Genomic DNA, 21381 nt, shown 5'->3' with positions numbered 1-21381 from the left:
TCTGATTGAAATAATTAATTTTAATTGTAAACTTAAATGTAATATGATTTAGCCGTTAAAATAACAAAATTAGTTTTATATTATGCGATGATTCTGTAAGTTAATTACAATGTATACCGTGTAATTGCTAAGCAGTACGCGATATTGCTACTAGAGGGATGCGTGACTGATGCTTTTCCATAAAAAAATATACTATGTGGCGCGTTGTAATTAATGCACCCACATTATTAGGGTCAATGTCTTTCATAAACTTAAGTTTGATTTATGTGTTTTTGTGTATGTGCTTTTGTCCTTCAGATCTCTGATCTCTGTGTAAATATTTTATTCGGGCTTATTTTTATTGACATTTACCTTGTTTTCTTGATATATTTATATTTTTGGAATATTCGAATTTAATTTCCAATAATGTTCTTATAATATTCTGATTTAGATCATTTTTGATCGCATAAAATTATAGGATATATATAAAATATATATTCCAATCTATTGATAATGCCGCCGGGTATTAATGACATTTTTTTTTATTTTCGTGTGAATAATAGTACCCACACAACACAGAAAGATTGTAGAAACATTGCAGAATGTTTTACTGAAACATTTCAATATTGCATGATGGTTGCGAAACGTTGCTGAATCATTGTTGCGAAATTCCAATGTTAAGATGTCTGCTTTTTGTTATATTGCAACAAAACATTCTAGTAATAGTACAATGTAATGTATTTAGATAAATTTTTGACGAAGACTCTAAAATGAAAATTATTTCTATACATATACCTCATTAATTTTAATTTTTCTACAAATCATATTTCTAGTGATATGTGCTTTCCAAAAGTAATTTTTTATGATAAAACCATAAAATATTCCAATAAATATAGTAGTAATTCTGAAGGATAAATTTATTCGTAAGGATAAAGCATGTATGTGTGTGCCCCGAATAAACTATACAAATATTATCCACATTAATATAATAATACAGTCGCTTAATAAGTTAATCATGGATTAAGTTAATTGCAGTGATTCTTTTTAATTCGAAACTATTCCGAGTCAATTGAAATCGATTAAAAAAATGACAGTATGAAATTTATCAATAAAATTCGGGCACTGGTTTATTCTTGCGTTCACATCAGGCATAAATACATCATCGATCACATAATTAATATTTCGATAAATCGTTTTCAGCAGTTTAATTGCTTATCATCTTAACCGATAATGATGCATCGATTATATCCAAACTCGATATTATACAATCTTCTGATTTTACATTAAAAATAAATATAAAACTTAGCTAATGAAATGGCAATCAAATAATAGATCAATACATTTTTTATTTAAATATAAAATGAATTATATTAATTATTATATCATAAAAACGGCTGTTAAACTAAAAGTTGTATTACATAAATATTATAAAAACTTATATTATTATATGATTATTATTGTAACAATTAAAGAATTACAGTTATGCAATATTTGAAATATTACAAGCATATTACTGACATTTTGCAGGCATATTGTTAATTTCTGTAATATCTCTACAATGTTACATTACAATATTGCAACATTGTTTCAATCTTCTGTGCTGTATGGGTATAGATCTCTGATTATTAAGAAAAATTATTAAAATATCAGCAATCGAGAATAAATTTACTGCATTGATAACAAAAGAACGTAAAAAATTCAGAGATATTTGGAGAGCACTGACACGATCGATTGTTGGTGTTAAAGCTTGAGCATTCATGTATTTAAAAATTTTAATGTTTTACTGCAAATTACTAAATAAATATTTACACAATTTAAGCCGAGAACAACTAAAATTGTATTAGTAAAATTAATTTTAACCCCCCCTTTTTGTAATTTTATACAATTTATAAGATAATTATACATTACAAATAATGAAATAATTGTGTAAAATAACATAATTAAATATAATATTAAATTTAAATTTATTCATTAATGGCAATTTTATACTGAGCGAGAATAATAATACCTTAATTGTTGCATTATTGTTATAATAGTTCAGAATTTATTCACTGTTGGTAACTTTATGTCTTGAAATGGTAACTTTATATATGTTAAAATAGTTGAAATATTTTAGATGGCGCAATTGTCGTGTGTCGACGATAGAATTGAACATGACATACATGAACACTAAATATTGAGTGTTCTACTGTCCAGCAAATGTAGGAAAATTGAATTGGAGAGGTTATGGTAGATGAACATAACTTATTCAAAGTATTGCATTTTTAAAACAATTTGTGCGAGTGAGAATATTCAAGACTTTTAAAAAAAATGATCGGTTTCCAGAAGGATTAAAGTAAACAAAACAAAATTATGTTCATTAACCGATAAAGCGACAGTGTATTTACTAGTTCGTACGGTAGAGGCTGAAAAATCATTTCTGAAAAAAAAAAGAAAATAATGGAAAACCGTTATACTGATTTATTTCGTATCATCTTAATGCTAAATTGCCTTATCCTATTTCTTTCTTTCACGGGAGTGAGAAGCGCACCAGTGGCACTGACAAGTATCATAGAAGTTATAAAAAATGACTCGAAAATATGCTCGACATCTAACTTTTTATATGATTCAAAGTATATAAAACCTTGTGCATCCATTGAATATCCCACTGCTTCTTGGGTGTACAATAATTCAAAAACTTTAAATAATTTTCTGTGTTTAGGAGTTTATGATACAGCATATAAGATTTGCCAATATTCTAGTCAGTCACAAATTCTTTTCAATAATACAGCAACATTCAATTTGCACGTGGAGAAATATCTTAAGAAACAAGAAGAAGTTTGCACCAGTCTAAAGAGATTTACACTATTATATGATAAAATAAAGTTACTTTGGGGACCATTCGTCGAAAGTCTTAATGTATTTCATAAATGTAGCAATATATGTTTTGATTTTCAACGAGATAAGTTTCACCCACTATGCGCAGTATTAGCTTTGATGAAAAGCATTGATGATAGTATGACAAAAGGTGTAAAAGAAATAGAAACAAAACATGATCTTGTGACATCTGATAAATCGCATGTAAATCAGTCCAAGGTCGAAGTAATGGGTGATATTAAAACAACATCAGTTGAATCTAAAAAAATAGAAACAAAAGAACAAGACAGGAAGCAAAATTTAGATTCTAATAGTAGTGTTAAAAAGGGTAACGCAAATGTACCTGATGACGTACCATTTACAGATGTAAAATTCAACGGAGAAAAAACAAAATTTGCTACTGAAAAAGAGAATACCCAGAATAATAACCAGAAGAAAATAAATAATACTTCAGAAACACAAGTTCATAAATCTGCAATATTTAAAGAAAATAAAGAATATAATATTGATACTGAACCTGATACCAACGCTGAAGTTCCAAAACCTATAAAAAATATTCCTCCAAATAGCAATTCACAAGCTCCATCAATAAATAAAGCTCCATCTATAAATAATATAAATAAAAACGTAGAAGAAAATGCACAGAAATCTAGTAAAGAGCAAAATATTGATGAATTAAAACCTAGTACATTATCCGAAAATACGCAAGATCATTATGATGCTGCAAATCCAGAAGAAAATATGGAAAATGATATAGATGGTATTAATACTTTTAATACATATTCTTGTAATGTATTGTCAATGTTTATAAATGTGTATTTGTCCATCTAATTTATTCTTTAAAACATATGCAAATGATTTTGAATAAATATATTAAAAATAAATTGGATCTTTGCATTTTCATTCAAAATTTTATATTCTATATTACCTTTTTATATAAAAAATTAAGAATATAAATTGTGTTCATATTGCATAAAATATTTTTATGGGTGTATGTAGAGAAAAATAACGTATATACAGGTGTACATAGTATTATAAAAATACAAAATTATAAAAATATATGTATGTTAAATTATATATATTATATGTATTCCTAAGGAAAAATATTTTATAGTTATATAAAATTATATATCATTATTTATAACTATATATAATTTTATATAACTTTATATTATTATATATAAAACTTTTTTCCGGATTAATACATATAACACATTTTAAATTATTTATAAATTTATAAACAATGTGTATATATATTTATTATCTATATATTTATTTTTTTTACGTATAATACATACATATAAATAAATAAATGAACGTTATGTGTGCGTAATTTTCAGATGTAGATGACACAATTCAACATCCAGATACAGGTGAGAAATGGTTTTTTGTATTATATATAATTAATTTTATTATATAATTATATATTTATGTTTTCTGAAAGGAAATCAAAATGAAAATGTGCAAGAAGTTATTGAACAGAAGAATAATAATGGTAGATTAACGGAATACTCTACTATGAGAACGGAAGATGATTCTCATTTCTTTACTTATTTTACTGTGATTACTTTGGCTTGTCTTGCTGGGTACATAGGTTATCATAATAAACAAAAGGTTAGTTTAATTTATGCCTTTTTATTTGATATTTATGGTTTTTTTATATAGAAAGTTTTTTTTCAGATACTTGCTATTGTATTAGAGGGTCGAAGATCAAGAAGTAATCGTGGTAGACGACGTCCAAGTACGGCAAGCTACCGAAAACTGGATTGTACACTTGAAGAAGCTGTTACCTCGCAATGTAACGCTAATGTTACTCATGTCATATATTAATGCGAATAGAGTATCATAAATTTTATATATCTGTATTATAGCATAACAAGTGTAATATATTTTGTATTTAAGCATATATTTTCAGCATATTATTTAATTTTCTAAAAATTTTATATTTTAGCAACGAAGATTTGTCATAGTAAAAATTATGAATAACGATAAATATGATAAAACGTTTAATATTATGTTTGGAGAATTTAATTATATTTTTAATTTACGTATATCGAGTTAAACATATGATTTACAACATAAAAAACTTATTACAGTTAATAAATTAATGAACGAAAATTACTAGCAAATTTACATTAATTGTGTCTGCATTAAGCTTATGTTGAGAGATTCTACTGACATAACAAGAAAATTAGCAACAAAAACGTAAAGTCTGCTCCATTTCTGCCATTAATCTATATGTAGAAAATTTGTTAAAATTAGCTTGATTTTTATTATTAATTTCATATATTTTGCTATCATATTTTATTGATGAAATTTGCTATATTTCTGTCAGTAAACTGTCAACATTATTACATATATATGTGTCAGATCTGTAACATTTCTGTCGTCAAAATTTATAGCAGACATTTGTAAAATTTATTTTCAGTATATTTGATTGTATTAAAGCATTAAAAAATTCGAAAAAATGTTTAATTTTCATAGATTTACAAACCATAATTATCAAGTAAAACATGGAATGTTTGGTAATTAATGATGTGATTAATATGTTATTTTTTTGATCTTTTAATAAAGTGTTATTTATAAAAATTTATATTAAGTACACTGCATATAAAACTAGTAAGAAAAAACATGTATGTTATATATATATTTCGAATTTAACAATTCAAGAAAAAACATCATACGACATTATGACTAAAGACTAAACATGACATTAATCATTGATACAAATCTCAGTATTCAGACAATCTATCGATTATAATTGTTAATTAATTTAGATATATAGAAAATTAAAGGTAGCTTGATTTTTATCATTAATTTAATATAATCATTTGACATAACACACGATTTCTTACCGATATATTTAGATTTTATTTTATTTGATATTATATACATGTTACACATTGTGTCGGAATTAAAAAAATTACAAATTAATCTAATTGTTTTATGTTACTTATTTTACTATCATCAATTCTTTAGTATATGAAGTGAAATTTCATGAAGTTTTACAATAAATTTCCTTAAATTTTCCGTCAATTTTAGGTGCTGAAATGCGATTATGGCGATACAGATAATTAAAAAGAAATATTAGTAATATCAGTAATGCACTACAACACTAAGTGATTACGCTTATGAAAACACATGCATGTCGCCGAAAAATTTATTGCTACGTTATTTCATCTTTCATCTGAAAACAAAATAATACGCGAATTTTCTTTGTCCAATTGTCTTCGTTCTGACAAGTTTCTCAGTACCACTAGAATTGTATTATGTTTTCTTTTACAAATATCTTTTATTGTGTTCTTATTAATTATCTGTTTTAATTATTAAAAGCTTAATTATTAAACGTTTTAATTATTAAATTTAATTATTAAACGTTTTAATTATTAAATGTTTTAATTATTAAATTTAATTATTTAACTGAGATTTAACATTTGACTTGGTTTTAATATAACTTTTGTATACGCAGCTTTAAACCGATATCTTTACAATTACTTTTTCAGCATTGTCTTTTTGTCGTTGAATCATAATCTATATATAGATTTACAATATCCTTCCTTATCTATATATATATATATATATATATATATATTTTTTTTTGGAAAATATCCTTTCAATCTCCTTTTTTACATATAGCCATTTAACTTCTTATTTCAGATTTGTTTTAACCATCTCAACTCGTTCGTATATAAAAAAGATTTCTTGTAAATCTAAACTCAACTTGTCTGTCATATCTCTCAGTTTTTATCGTAATATATTGCATTTCTCATTTTATTATCTAAAAGTTATATCTATATGCTATATTATTGTTATACAATTATTATATTTTTATCTTTGCTTTTTTACTTTCAAAAATAAAACTTAAACACACTATAATTTCTATAATGTATAATTTTAATCTTATGTGAATGTTTGCTAAAAAAATCAATTAAAAAGTTATCATATTAATTAATATTTTTTAATTAACGTTATATATTCTCTAGCAAAAAAACCGTCCAATTATATTTAATTAAAATACACTGCTAATCTTGTAAGTTTTTACATACAATTTATAATGGATTTAATATATAATATTAAATAAATTAAATTGCAGATATTAGAGAAAGAGAGGAAGAGAACAAATTATTAGGTGTTGGAATTAATTCGTAGCGTTTTTTAATGAAAGAATGTTATTTATTTCACATGAGCATTAAAAAATACATTAATGAAAGTACTTCCCATCACTTGTAAAACGCTACGAATTAATTCCAACACCTAATAGATTAGATATTTTAATTAAAAGGATTTATTCTGTAGTACCTAATTACTATATTTTTACAGAACTACATAATTTTAACTTTAATATACTTTATTATTATTGAACAAAATAATTTATGTTTAATGAATATGTACATCATATACAGAGTGTCATGAATATACGGCCCCACTCGTTCCGAGCAGGTAGAGTGGACTAAACTGAGTAGAAAAGTCCTCTACCATTTTGTAATGTTCGCAATAATTAACGAAATATTAACGCTTAAAAATAGCCAAATATGCACGTCCTCCCAACCTATTATTGCCGAAAGTACGGCCCACCGAGCGGCCGCGAGGAGAGGGACTTACCATCGCGAGCATCTAAGCTCAAAGGGCGCGGCGCGCCTGCTAAGCCATTCCCGCTCCTCGCGGCCCGCGCGCCGTGCGCTCGGTGGGCCGTACCTTTGACAATAGTCAGTCGAGCGGATGCGCGTATTCGGCTATCTTTAAACGTTAATATCTCGTTAATTATTGCGAGCATTACAAAATGGTAGAGGATTTTTGTACTCAATTTAGTCCACTCTACTTGCTCGGGATGAGTGGGACCGTATATTCATGACACCCTGTATATGTATGATTTATATATACAGGGTTGGCCATATTCGACGGAAAGATGTTTTTTTTTCAATCATGGGAAAAAAACACATTTTTTGCTGTTCATTTAAAAAAAAAAGTGTTGCCAGATCTTTCCATCGAATATGGCCAACCCTGTATATATATATTAGGTGTTGGAATTAATTCGTAGCGTTTTACAAGTGATGGGAAGTACTTTCATTAATGTATTTTTTAATGCTCATGTGAAATAAATAACATTCTTTCATTAAAAAACGCTACGAATTAATTCCAACACCTAATATATATATATAATAATATATATAATTATATGTATATTGTTTATGATATTAAAAATATATAAATTATGTAAGTAAATAAATTAGCTTAATTAAATATATTTAAATAAATATTTTCATATTAATTCTATCTAATATATGAAAATAAAGTTTAATGACGAAGTTTGTATAATATATACTTTTCACTTATACATTTATATATACGTATTTTATTATTATTTTTATGTTAAGGTCAATGTTATAACAACCTATAAAATATCCTAAAATGCAGGATGTATATACAAGATATTTCTCAAATTGTCACACATTTATATATGATTTAATTTTTTACGTATTTTGACGATTCAATTCGACGATTATTATTCCTATGTACATATATGTTTTTATGTTCCTTACAATCATATTTTTTAGATATTAACAACAGATTTGTAGATTATATTGTAAGTATTAAATCTTGTGATTAAATAATTACATGATACATTGACGAATAAAAAGAATGATAATTGTAAAAACAAAATAAATAAATAATTATGTGTTAATTACTTTTAAATAATGAAACAATAGTAAAATTATTTTAATATAATAAAAACTCAATAACTATACAAATAATAGAAACAATATAGTTAAAGAAAGATACTCGTAGCTTGCATTGTGTTTTGTTAATGTTATTAGTATTATATATATATTTGGAGGTATGTATTAGAATTCAAGTTACCATCGAATTAATTATAATAAAAGTTTATATTGATATTACATCGTTGACATATATTGTTGAATCTTTCTATTGCGCACTAATTCTTGAATTTAATTGAAAATAAAAAAAAATATAGATAAGTCCGTACGTCTGTTGATAGATAACAACGAATACGATTAGGTTTTTATCATGTTTATGTTATACATTTAGAATTGAAATAATATATCTTTTATTTTTTTATTATATATTATAATAGAAAAAATAAGTTATTATACAAATTTCTTTTAAACAAAAGTCTAACAAAACTATTGATCATAATAATGTTCACACATGCACTTTAATCAATTCTGTTTCATTAAACAATCGAAACGTTATCGTTAATGCAATAGTGATTATATAGATGAAAACACCCACTACAGAATTGAACAGAATTTTAACGACGTAGAAGGAATTGTGATTGTTGCAGATTGTGCATATCTATAGTGAAATACTCAGTGATATTACACATAATATTGAGCTTATCACGTGTCAGAAAACTGTTCAGTTAAATGTATATGGATAAGGTATTGTATTTGTGAATCTGATGTGAATATAAGCGATTAATTACATATAATATGTTTGAAACAATCGTTTTAATAACAAATAGCATAATTTTTCATAAGATTTATAATCCAAATATATTTATTTCGTGAAATGTTGATCTGTTGAAAAATCTATATCCACACACAATTAGTATTTATATTAAGACAACTAAAATTTAATGTTAAATTTATATTTATTTTTTAATATTCGTTACATGGAAACCTATCTATCCACGCAGAAAATACCATCTCTACTATGATACTTTATCCAGTTTAGATAATCCGAGTTTTTGACGTATACACCTGGGATTCCAGGATCAGCGCATCCAATACCCCAAGAGACTATACCTGTTGAAATAATAACAAAAAAAATTCTACAGCTACAGGAAATCTCAAAAGTGAATCATAAATTCTGTTCATAATTTATGGTCGTTTTGCGAGATAATCTTTCTGATCGACAATTTATATTCAATTTGACAGTATTCTTACCAGCTACTTCATATTTCCCATCTATTCTTTGGTATAAAAGAGGTCCACCACTGTCACCCTGAAATTTTAATAATATTAATATCTTTTAAACGCATATATATACATATATCTGTTGAAGAAATAGATGCGTTTAATGATTCTTTTTGTTATATTTGTTAATATTATGTTTTATATTTGGTTTATAGTATTATATGTATATTATATGCATCTTACATATTTATTTGTTTATAAATTACTTGTGCAACGTAAACTACAAATACAATAAAAGAAGCTTTATAGGAAATTAATATCTTTAATGATGCATATACATATATATATATATATATATATATATATATATATATATATATATACACAATAGAATAAGAAAAGATTTAAATATTTTGATTCCAAAGTACATTGAAAAATTAAATTGATCGTGACATAATACCTGACATGCATCAGTATTGTCATTGTAAGCACATATCATCGATTCCGTGATATGATCTCCAAATGAAGTATTTTTACATGCTGCGAAGGACATTACTTTCAGAGTAGCTTGACGAAGAAATCGAGAAGGTTCTCCTTTTACTTGGACACGTCCCCATCCGGTAACTTTGACATATTGTCCCGTATAATCAGAATCTATCATTGAAAACTTATTACTTCTTTTTATTTTTAAAAATGCTGACATATGTATATAAAATATAAGAGAGATATAAACAAATACCTTTAAACTTTAATTTTAAATCTTATAAATTAATATTTACTTTTAATTAAATGGAATAGCTTAAATATTATTAAAAAAGTACAAAGCTGACCTTTATGTGGGAGACATGCAGGTTTCACATTTTCGTCTATTTTAACCGGCTGCTGCAATCGAATCAAGGCAATGTCGTTTGTGTCATGGAGATAATCACTCTTGAAATCTTCATGTAAAATTATTTCATCGATTGCGGCTATGTATCCATCATTTGGATTTTTAATATCGTGCATACCTACGCCGACCGAGAGATCGGCATGATTCGTCCTATGCAAATCGGAAGAAGATATAAAAATTAGAATATTTTATAATATATTATAATGAAATATATACTTTCTATCGCAAAATATATATATAATTATAATAATATTTTATGACAATCTATTGTATAACAATATATTTTTTATCAAATTTATATTTTGTTAATAATGTTATTACAAATATTTATATAAAAACTCCAATATTATATTTGAAATTGCAAATTAAAATTTCGATTTAGATTATTATTTATTTATTTATATACTTTTATTCATTATCAATCAGTCATTGACTTTAATATCATGTATGTTTTAAAAAGATGATACTAAAGCATTTTTAATTTAAAAAAAAATAGATAAGATACCATTGAACACAATGTCCAGCTGTTAATACATATTGATTATTAATTAATGTGCCTCCACAATGAAGACTGATTTTTTTAAGTATTGCCACAATCCAAGGAAATATATGCGGAATCGTTATTTTTCCGCCGACAATACGATTTGATATCCCTCCTGTTAGTCCACATTCTATTATAAAAAAATTTCTTAAATTAATTAAAACTTTATATTGTGTAGACAAACAGATAAAATATAATTAAATATAATTAAATATCTTGTATGTATAATATCTTTGTAGAAAATTTAATATTCATATTTTTGTAGAAAATTTGACTGAAATCTTTTTTACCAACTCTCTTAATGGTTATTATTCTATAATGTGCTTTTTGTTTCCTGTTTCTTGTTTTTTACATCTTGTCTTTTTGCTTTTTATCCGGTTTTGTGTTTTATATCGCCAGAGATAAAAATTAACGAATTTCAAAAGAAATACGTAGCAATAATACAATAAATACAATTGTTGATAAAATGATTGCAAAGGAGAAAAAAGCAAAAGATAAAAAACAAGAAACAGGAAACAAAGTGCATATTGTAGAATAAGCTTAATTCTTCTAATACAGGGTTGGCCATATTCGACGGAAAGATGTTTTTTTTTTCAATCATGGGAAACGTCGTCGATCTAACATCTCTTTCCCATGATTGAAAAAAAAAACATCTTTCCGTCGAATATGGCCAACACTGTATATAAAAAAACATTTTTATTGAAATAAAAATTTAGATTAGATACAGTTTTGAGAATAATTTTGTTGTATCATTAAAATAATTATATAGAGAACTCAAGCATATAACGACTAATACTGCAAAAAATTTTTACATTCTAGCGTTCTAATTTGAGCTACATAATTTTTTTAGTAGTCAAACGAAATTATTTTTAGAACTGTATTTAACTAAATTTTTAGATACTTCAGCAAATTTCTTTTCATATATATCCTATGCTTATAATTTCATTTTGTTTTATTTTATTTGTATAATTATTTTTATAATAGGATTGGGGAAAAAGTTTGATAGTGAAAATATGATTAATGTGAAATTAATGGAATTAAATGTAAATATTCACTAAATCTAATAGGTTACTCCAGAATAAAAGTAATATATAATATTACTTTTATTGTAATGGCTATATGATTTTTGTGCTATAAGCTTTGTTACGCACATACATATATGTAATATAATAATTTTAATATGATTTACCGCAATCTCGATTTACTCGTAGATGTAAGTGATGCTTTTGCGCGTGTGCAGCCTGAAAATGAGCACAATGTAATTATTTAGTAACTACTCAAACAACACGAGTGACTATTGACTTATAGTCGACTGTTGAAAGTCCACTTAAAGTCGACTGTTTCCAGTTGATATAGAGTAAGTCGACATTCTAAATTGTAAGTCGACACAGAATATCGACTGTTAGTCGACTTTTTTTGAAACATTTATCGAGTATTAATCGACTATTAATTGACATTCGTTCAATTTATAGTCGACTTTTAGTCGTTTGGAGTTATCAGTCATATTTCCGACTTGTTTTGTGATAATTTTATTAATTACTCTTTCAACGAACGTCTAGGATCAGAAGAATGCCGATTGCAGTCGTCAGGATCAAGTCGTGGGGCTTCATAATTCGCTACTCCTGTCAAGATTTCACCTTCTGAAAACAATGCGATTACTGAGCGCAACACAGAGAACACTCTGTTCTATATCGAGTCGTGAACAACAGTAACCAATTTCGATGCTGCATCATTATCGAGCGTATCACTTCGTCGTCATTTTATATCTCGAGAGCGTGTTCCAATAAATTGCTATTCCCATTAATATGTGGACGATAGATTCCAACGAATGATCGCGCAACACAAAGTACGCCATCAATCTTTAAGATTCGAATTAAATATAAAATGTAGATTTCAGGATATAAAAGATTATATTTATAGGTTTTTTAAAAATATATATTTATAGATTTTTTAAAAATATTCAAAGTTTTACAAAAAATTCAAAAAATTTGTTTTTATTTGTTGATATAAGATATAATATATTACATATAACATATTGTTATTAGGTGTTGGAATTAATTCGTAGCGTTTTACAAGTGATGGGAAGTACTTTCATTAATGTATTTTTTAATGCTCATGTGAAATAAATAACATTCTTTCATTAAAAAACGCTACGAATTAATTCCAACACCTAATACAATTAATTAATGTTATCAATATAACATATTTAATTGTTAAATTTTATCTTTCATGTGAAGAATGTACTTTATCCTGTTCAGAATAGGTCGGCAGATTTTACAGGTCGCTGCTTTTTCTCACTTCGAAAGTGTTATAAATTACTTTCGGAGAGGCGGGAAAGGTATTAGAGTGGTATATGGGCAATAAATTCTTATAAGGATTTCCTATAGCAATTGTGTCTGTGACTAAAGTCGGTGCATGGAGAAGAAAGAAGACGATTTGAAAACTTGCATTTTCAATTAAAAAAAAAATTAAATCAGAAAATAACTATTCTCTTTATTACGCTTAAATCTGAAAAGAGCAGTAAAGAAGTTTATTAATAATGAATAATCGCATAATTGCATCATAAATCAGGTATAAAAGAATTACAATTTTAAAAGCATCATTATTGCCTTAGGCGTAACTTTAAAATAAAAATCATGGCCATTGAAGGTAATTGAACATTCATTGAACTTTCATTGGTTAGTCGCCATTTCCTTGCCTCGGCACATATATCAGTACGGCCCTGCAGATACCGTATCGTGCACGTCACAGTCAAATATAGAGCATTATAGTTTACGAGTTATAGACAATTCGTTCAACAACGTTTTATGTGCCGCAACAGTTGACAAACGTTAAATTCATCGTGAGAAAATCGTAAATCTGCACTTCAGTAAATTTATAAGAATATATCATAAATGTTTAAAATAATAGAAAAGAAAAAATAAGATTGGACCAATAAAATAAAATGATTGGGAATTGACGCCATATACAATAAATAAATTAAATTATTTTACAAATTTGTGTTGATTCCTATTTTATATCATAATTCATATATTGTAAAATGAATGGTATAAAATTTGTTTATTCTTTTATTTTTTTTATTGATAAATTGTTTCAATAATTATTTGATTGTATGATTTAACAATAGTAATAATGGAGGGATGGGTAGAATCATATCAGTCTTTGCATGTCTGAACTTAGTCAAAGAGAGTTACCAGATTTCAAGAGTTCCTTTGCGACTTCCGTTAAGTTAGTAAGGATTACGAAATTTTCTGTATATACGGGATGCGGGATTTGGATTTGTGATTTATCGGATACAAATCCGTTGCTCTTTACACAACATTCCTATGTATGATTTAGAAGATTGTTTCAATCATATCAATGCCAACAATACTTGGAATCATGTTTTGTTACTTGCAATATCCATGAAATCATTTGTGTAACATCCGTATAGAAATCTAGATAGTTAACGTCAGTACATAGTAGTCCGCTTGAAGTAATTCCTATAAAATAAATTTTGTTAATTCTGTATTGTCGTAATTAAGTTATTGACTATATGTATATATTGCAACTCACCTATCAAGACGTACTTATAATTCTCATCCAAAATTTGAAGAGGGCCGCCACTATCACTCTGTGTAATAAATAAATTTGTAATATAACATTTTATTCAAATTATTTATATTGCTATATTTTAATGTATGACATGATAATAATGAACATGATAGTGATAAATAAATTATACGGAAAATTAAATTATTAATGATTGCTAAAATCAATTCTGTAAATTTATAATTTGAGTTTATTTGTACATTGATATTGATATTCTTATAATATGACATATTTTTGATTGAAACTAAAGAAGAAATAAATATTTTTTGATAGTCAATATATTGTATAAAATATTTATAAAAAATATATCATATGCAATATTAGTAACTTCTAGAGGATGACATTTTTTCTCAAAATCTTACAGCTTTTTCTTGAAATTTATTATAATTCACTATTTCATTATATTTCTTGCTTCAAAATATGACACTATTTCAGCGCCATTACAATAGTTTTCCCGTTTTGTAATGATTAAGAATAAAATGTTGTTGTAAAAAAATTGAGTATACAATTTCAAATTAATAGCTTTAGTTAATGATTTAAAACATTAAGAAAAATTATTTATGTGTTTAGAAACATATTAGACATGCAGTTGTAATTTCATGAAAATAATTCATAATGTTAATACAAACATAAATAGTTAATTATATATAAGAGAAAATTTAATTAAAATATTTATAGAATAAATTTATAAAATATTTATATTTATAAATATTGGAGAATACCCCACAAGTGCCTCGGAGTGCTTTTTTATATCCTGCGCAAAACAAGGTCGAGACGTTAGTAAGACATTCCTATCTCTTAAATAACGTTAAATTTACGACACGTAAACCACAGTCTGTATTAAATAAAAATTCATTTTCTGAATATCCCCAGCCAAGTGCAGATACGGATTGTCCTTCGTATTGAGAGACTGCATCAAGTTCTACATAAAAAATGCAAAATAATTATTAAGAATTTTATTTAGTTAAATCTGTTGCGCAAATCTTAACGTCTACTAATATACAAATATTGTACACAAGATAATTATAGAAATTACCGAGTTTTGGTAAACAAATCGGTCTAACAAGTTTGTTGAAGGTAATCCTCATAATTAATTTTACAAGCATGATGTCAGCGAAATTTGTGTTTCTACTGTAATCTGGATGTGGAAAAACACTCTTAACAGAAAAGATGATACTTTTTGCATCCCATTTGCATGAATTATGAGCACCGACAGATACCTTTAAATCATCTTTGCTAAAATTGTAAAATATAATATAACTTTACATATTTTGTTTACAAATTTATATAATCTTTGTAAATATGCAAACGTTGTTGTAAAGAAAATAAATTTTTTTTATGTGAATTAAATTTTATTAAAAAACTATTTTAAATATGTACTTCCCTAAGAGAATAACATAATAAAAATAGTAAATTTATATATGAACTTTTATTGGCATGTGATGTATATCATATTTTTATTCTCTTTCTTTCTCTTTTTTTCTTTCTTTTATTTTTATCTACAATAACTATTCACTACATAAAATTTTGTTTTATGTAAATTTAAATTTTATTTTAAAATTTGTAAAAAAGTTGTTATTAAAAGAGTTATTTTACAAAATAATCTATAATAATATTATAAATAATTTTAATATGTATGATAATTTTAATATAGTATCTTTGTTAGTGCAAAAATGTAGGCTTCTAAAACTTATTTTTTCATTTAGAAATTATTCATTGTAAGAAGTGATGATGTTTTTTCGCATTATAAATATATAGTACGTACCCATTAATATTACAGTGGGCTGCAGTTATTACATAACGATCATTTATGATTGATGCTCCGCAGATTACTTGTGATTTATCGATTATAATACCAGCCATCCAGGGAAATTCGTTTTCCAGGGAAAAACTTCTCGCCCTCCAATTATTCTAGACAACGATGAAGTAGTTTTCTTTTCGCATTCTAAAGCATAATGATCATAAAAACAAAAAGAATATTTTTATAATATTCAATTTTATATAATTTTTAATGACTTAGATTTATTTCCTTACATGCACATAAAATATCGTATAATATTCGATAAATATTTTCTTTATTTTATTTCAATGGATATACAAGTGAAGACAATATTATTAAATAATTTTTATAAGAACAAAAATAGTATACAACATTTATTAAAGATTTAATATTTAATGTAGGGATTTTATTACTTTTTCTTTTGTTATTACTTGCGAAGTTGCATGAAATTATTTAAGATTAATCTTACCGCAATATTCATAATCAGAACTTCCGTGAAATCTATCAGTATGTCCATGAACTCGTTTATACTACGGTAACATATTAACATGTCTAACTGTTAGACACGATAAATTAATTAATATGAAATATTCTATGCGTAACATTAAGAAAAAATTGTAATTTTCACTTTAAGACGTGTTTTATTGAACTGACGTGTGCTACATTTAATGCATAGTGTAAAATATATTTTAATGACTAATATTTCGACGTGCGAGAATAGTGAAGAACGGATGTGGTTTAACTTGCCAATTTTTTGCCAGTTTTTAGATAAGGTAATACTTAAGGTTCACAATGTTTTCCTACTGAGAAGTAACGAATTACTTAGTCTATAAAATGTTTGAACATTATAAAATTCAATGTTTAGTATCTGGTATGATTTCGAAATTATTTTAAAATGCATAGTTTATATTTTACTTATATCTTATTATAATGCAATAAAAATATTTTTATTTCAAGAAGTATACATTTGTTTAATATGTTACAATTTTCATATTTTTATATGTGTGTGTAATAACAAAATGTGTACATATATGCATTTTAAATAGTGCTTTGTTTACTTGATATTTAATATTATTTTATATTTTTTAAAATGCAACATATATAGCAGCAAAAATAACAATAATAAAATAATTATTAGTATCACATATACAATAATATTCTGTAAGTTTGCTATATATTATTTTGTACAGTAGCAGGCATCTTTAGTATGTTGTAATATCCAGTCAAGACTCGATCCTATTCTCGTAAAAACAGTTGGTTTAGGATAATCGTCGCATTTATTTACGCTCGGAATAATTCCTATAATACAACATACATATATATTTTGTTACTATTATATTTCTTTAACTTTAAGAATTAATAATTTATCTTTCAATAAAATACATTTTTTAAACTCAATTTTTATATTACTATTAAATAAATATATTTTTATTAGTATAATAAATTTGATGTAATCACTTTTAAATATTAAACAGTTTTAATTTTACAAATGATCATATTTACCAATAAGATCATAAATTCCGGCATATGATCGATATTGCACAGAAGATCCGACGTCATTCTATAAATATGCAACATTATTATGATACATAATTATAAATGATATGTAATGATAAATTCTTTGTTTTCAAATCAAGTTAGATAATATTGCTTTCATTTAAATTTATAAAAAATTTTTTTAAGTTCAAAACTTTTGTAAATTTTAGATATTATTATATATTGTATTATATATTGCGCTGTATTTTAAAATCATAATGTGACATGTATTCACTTACTTCGCACACCAAAGAATTTGTACCCACAATTCCAATGCATCCGTAATCATCGTGTAAGTTTATTGCATTTATTCCTGATTTAATACACTCTTTTTGTCCTAGAATAGGAAGTCCTAATTTTCGAGGCCTACATGTCGCATTATCAGCCTGATCTTTATGCTTGGTCCATCCTACCAAAGTTCCAACTTGACCAAGATAAGTTGATCCTGGAATTCAGAAAAGATTTAGTTATATAATCTTATATCTTATCCTCATATTTATTAGATGTTAATAGATGTATTATATTACGAATCATAAAAAAAAACAAACCTGGATTGGGTAAGCATATTGGTGATATTCTCTTCTCGAATTTAGTTGGTCGACTCAAACGAATTAAAGCTAGATCATGAGTACTCGACTCTAGATTGAATTCTGGATGCAAAATTATAGATTCGACGCTAATGTTTACTGATGAGATATCTAAGTTACATCGATCATATTCTCCCAAGGATGTTTTTATTTCATGTGCTGTTGCTCTGCCGAGAAAAATATTAATTATACATTATATCCTACAATTAATCTTCTCTACTATTACTAACTGTAATAATGCTGAATTTCACTCTGTACTAACCCGATAAGTTGACTAGCTGCTGTTAAGATATAACGATCATTTATCAATACTCCACTCACTAGCAATTTGGACTTTATGTGAATATTTGCGAGCCATGGAAATTCATGCGATTCTGTATGTTCACCACCCAATAATCGCGCTACCTTACGATTTGGTCGACCACATACTACAGATGTATAAAAAATATTTTATATCGAATATATATAAAAAATTTGATCAAAGAAAAAAAAATGTATAAGAAATATTTTAAGAAAATTATTATATGTATGTATTAGGTGTTGGAATTAATTCGTAGCGTTTTACAAGTGATGGGAAGTACTTTCATTAATGTATTTTTTAATGCTCATGTGAAATAAATAACATTCTTTCATTAAAAAACGCTACGAATTAATTCCAACACCTAATACATATATGTATATATTTATAGAAGCATATATAGTTAAAGAAAAACGTATTTAAAAAAAATAAAATACATAATACTTAACACACAAAAGTAGTAATAACACAATAGGGAATCTTACTGATATCTGTTACATTCTACAGTTAAAATACTGACTGTTGTAATACTTATACATTTTTTATGTTTTAAATAATGTGTATTACTTAATTAATATATATAGTTAGCACAGCTCAACCATTTCATTTTGTCAAAGATTAAAAAAAAATATGATATGAATTGCGTATCATGAAGTTTCCTCATAAATGCGGGCGAACATGAACGTTTCTTGTTAAACATAATAAACTGTTATAAATGATTATTATACAATTCCTGAGAAAATATAATTATAATCTTAAAATATATTTGACATGTCTTGTATGATAAAAAATAGATAAAAAGTAATTTAGAGAATAATAGTTAAGTTTATATTTATAAATTGTAACAAGAATCAGTAAATTTAATAATGTACTAGAATTGTTTTTCTTCTTTTGTTACTATTTAAATAATAGGCATTGCTTATTATAATATCAATAATTTAGTTATTTGTAATAAATTATTTACATATTAAGTATAGAATTAGTTTAGATTTTAAATTTTCTTTTTGCTTATTTCACGTTATTTAATAGTTATACATTTGTATCGTAATGTTACTTACAGCAACCACCACAGGTCCGGAATCTTCCAAAAAGAAGATCGAAAACACCGCGTTCATGTCTTATTTTAATCTGATCATCAACCTATTCAACGAATACATTCGTAAACTTTTATACATTTATAATTTTTTTTAGCTGTAATTCAAGTAATAATTTTTAATGTTTAAGTGTTTTTTAAATTAAAAATGTAGAAAGAAATGTACATAATTTTATGCAAAATAGAATTTAATATATTATTATGATTAAAACATTTTTTGCGTATATATATATATATGTTAAATATACGCAATTTATGGAAATACATAAAAAATTATAAAACTAGTACACTATAATAAAAATTAACACGGCAAAATTGATGTGCTGAAGCTTACAGTAGCATCGACGCATCCATTGCAATCAATTCTTCCAAAATTCACCAACAAGATACAAATGAGGTATCTGATATAGACTTGCAGCTTCATGACTTTTCTGTCGGTAGTCGAGGCGATACTGGTCTCACTTAAATGACTGGTTTGTGTTGTATAGCGGGACTATCATCGCCCGCATCCTGGGATACTTTCAAGAATGTAAATTGAATATAACCCATACATTTTACGTTTGCGCTGAAGTTCGTATTTTTTTCTATCGTTGTATTTATTTTATTTTTTATATTTTATTTTTATATTTTATTTTATATTTTATTTTAGCCTGGAAGGTAGATGACTAACCGGTTTGTCAATCCCGTTACACATTTCTCAGGCATTGCAGTCAATATATCAACGAAATTCGTTTGATGTCTTTGATATTTTTGATATTTAAAAATTTGTGAAATACATTTTTTAGCAAAGAATAAATAATGGAAATCTACAACATTTATAATAATTTTGATCACTGTTTCATTTTATGTACTGTTTTGTTAAAGTTGTTTATTATAAATATATATATATATAATATATATATATATATATGGCTGATATTGTAAAAAATGTCTTTTTTGCACATATTGTAAAAACTCAAAAAATATTGGAAGTCAGAAATATCAAATACGTATTTATTTTGATAATATGTGCATTATGTAAAACATTTTTCTGTAAAATGATTAATGTATAAAATGTATATGTTGCATATATCTCTTATGATTGCATATCATAAGATGAAAATTATCACAGTCTTAATTTAAAAAAATATTTGTATTTTTTCTATATTATTTTCTATATTATTTTCTATATTATTTATTCAAAAAGTTTCCAAAATCAATAGAATATAATAATGTAAAACTTAAAATATAAAGATATAAAATTTCAGATGAATTATATTTAAATTATATTTGAAAAATATGTTAAAGGACATTTAAAGCTAATTAATGCATTTATTACATTTTTGTATCGCATATTATAATAAAATATTTCCT

The 21381-nt window shown here is 25.5% G+C and overlaps 3 protein-coding genes across 3 annotated transcripts; 1 reads left to right on the top strand and 2 right to left on the bottom strand.

Annotated features, from left to right (window-relative positions):
- The first annotated feature begins 1996 nt into the window (after positions 1–1996).
- Positions 1997–5769, top strand: LOC105152116 (uncharacterized). The gene is made up of 4 exons (XM_011066210.2): positions 1997–3595; positions 4176–4208; positions 4280–4449; positions 4516–5769. Exons 1-4 carry the CDS (start codon positions 2419–2421, stop codon positions 4663–4665), a joined length of 1530 nt encoding a protein of 509 aa, XP_011064512.1. The 5' UTR covers positions 1997–2418; the 3' UTR covers positions 4666–5769.
- A 1372-nt stretch (positions 5770–7141) lies between these two features.
- LOC105152129 (trypsin-1) lies at positions 7142–14081 on the bottom strand. Its single transcript, XM_011066224.2, has 7 exons — positions 12697–14081; positions 12333–12384; positions 11108–11273; positions 10544–10752; positions 10174–10367; positions 9744–9801; positions 7142–9602 (listed from the first exon to the last, which is right to left on the bottom strand). The coding sequence occupies exons 1-7, from the start codon at positions 12751–12753 to the stop codon at positions 9478–9480; spliced, it is 861 nt and encodes a 286-aa protein (XP_011064526.1). The 5' UTR covers positions 12754–14081; the 3' UTR covers positions 7142–9477.
- A 3054-nt stretch (positions 14082–17135) lies between these two features.
- LOC105152115 (vitamin K-dependent protein C) lies at positions 17136–20576 on the bottom strand. Its single transcript, XM_011066209.2, has 7 exons — positions 20363–20576; positions 19994–20075; positions 18900–19065; positions 18599–18804; positions 18290–18495; positions 18018–18075; positions 17136–17813 (listed from the first exon to the last, which is right to left on the bottom strand). Exons 1-7 carry the CDS (start codon positions 20450–20452, stop codon positions 17692–17694), a joined length of 930 nt encoding a protein of 309 aa, XP_011064511.1. The 5' UTR covers positions 20453–20576; the 3' UTR covers positions 17136–17691.
- Positions 20577–21381: the final 805 nt, after the last annotated feature.

The sequence above is a fragment of the Acromyrmex echinatior genome, chromosome 10, assembly GCF_024713525.1.
Source record: "Acromyrmex echinatior isolate Ae372 chromosome 10, ASM2471352v2, whole genome shotgun sequence".
Classification (NCBI taxonomy): Eukaryota; Metazoa; Arthropoda; class Insecta; order Hymenoptera; family Formicidae; genus Acromyrmex; species Acromyrmex echinatior.
Note: the sequence above shows the minus strand (reverse complement) of the source record. Positions and strands in the feature narration are given on the sequence as shown.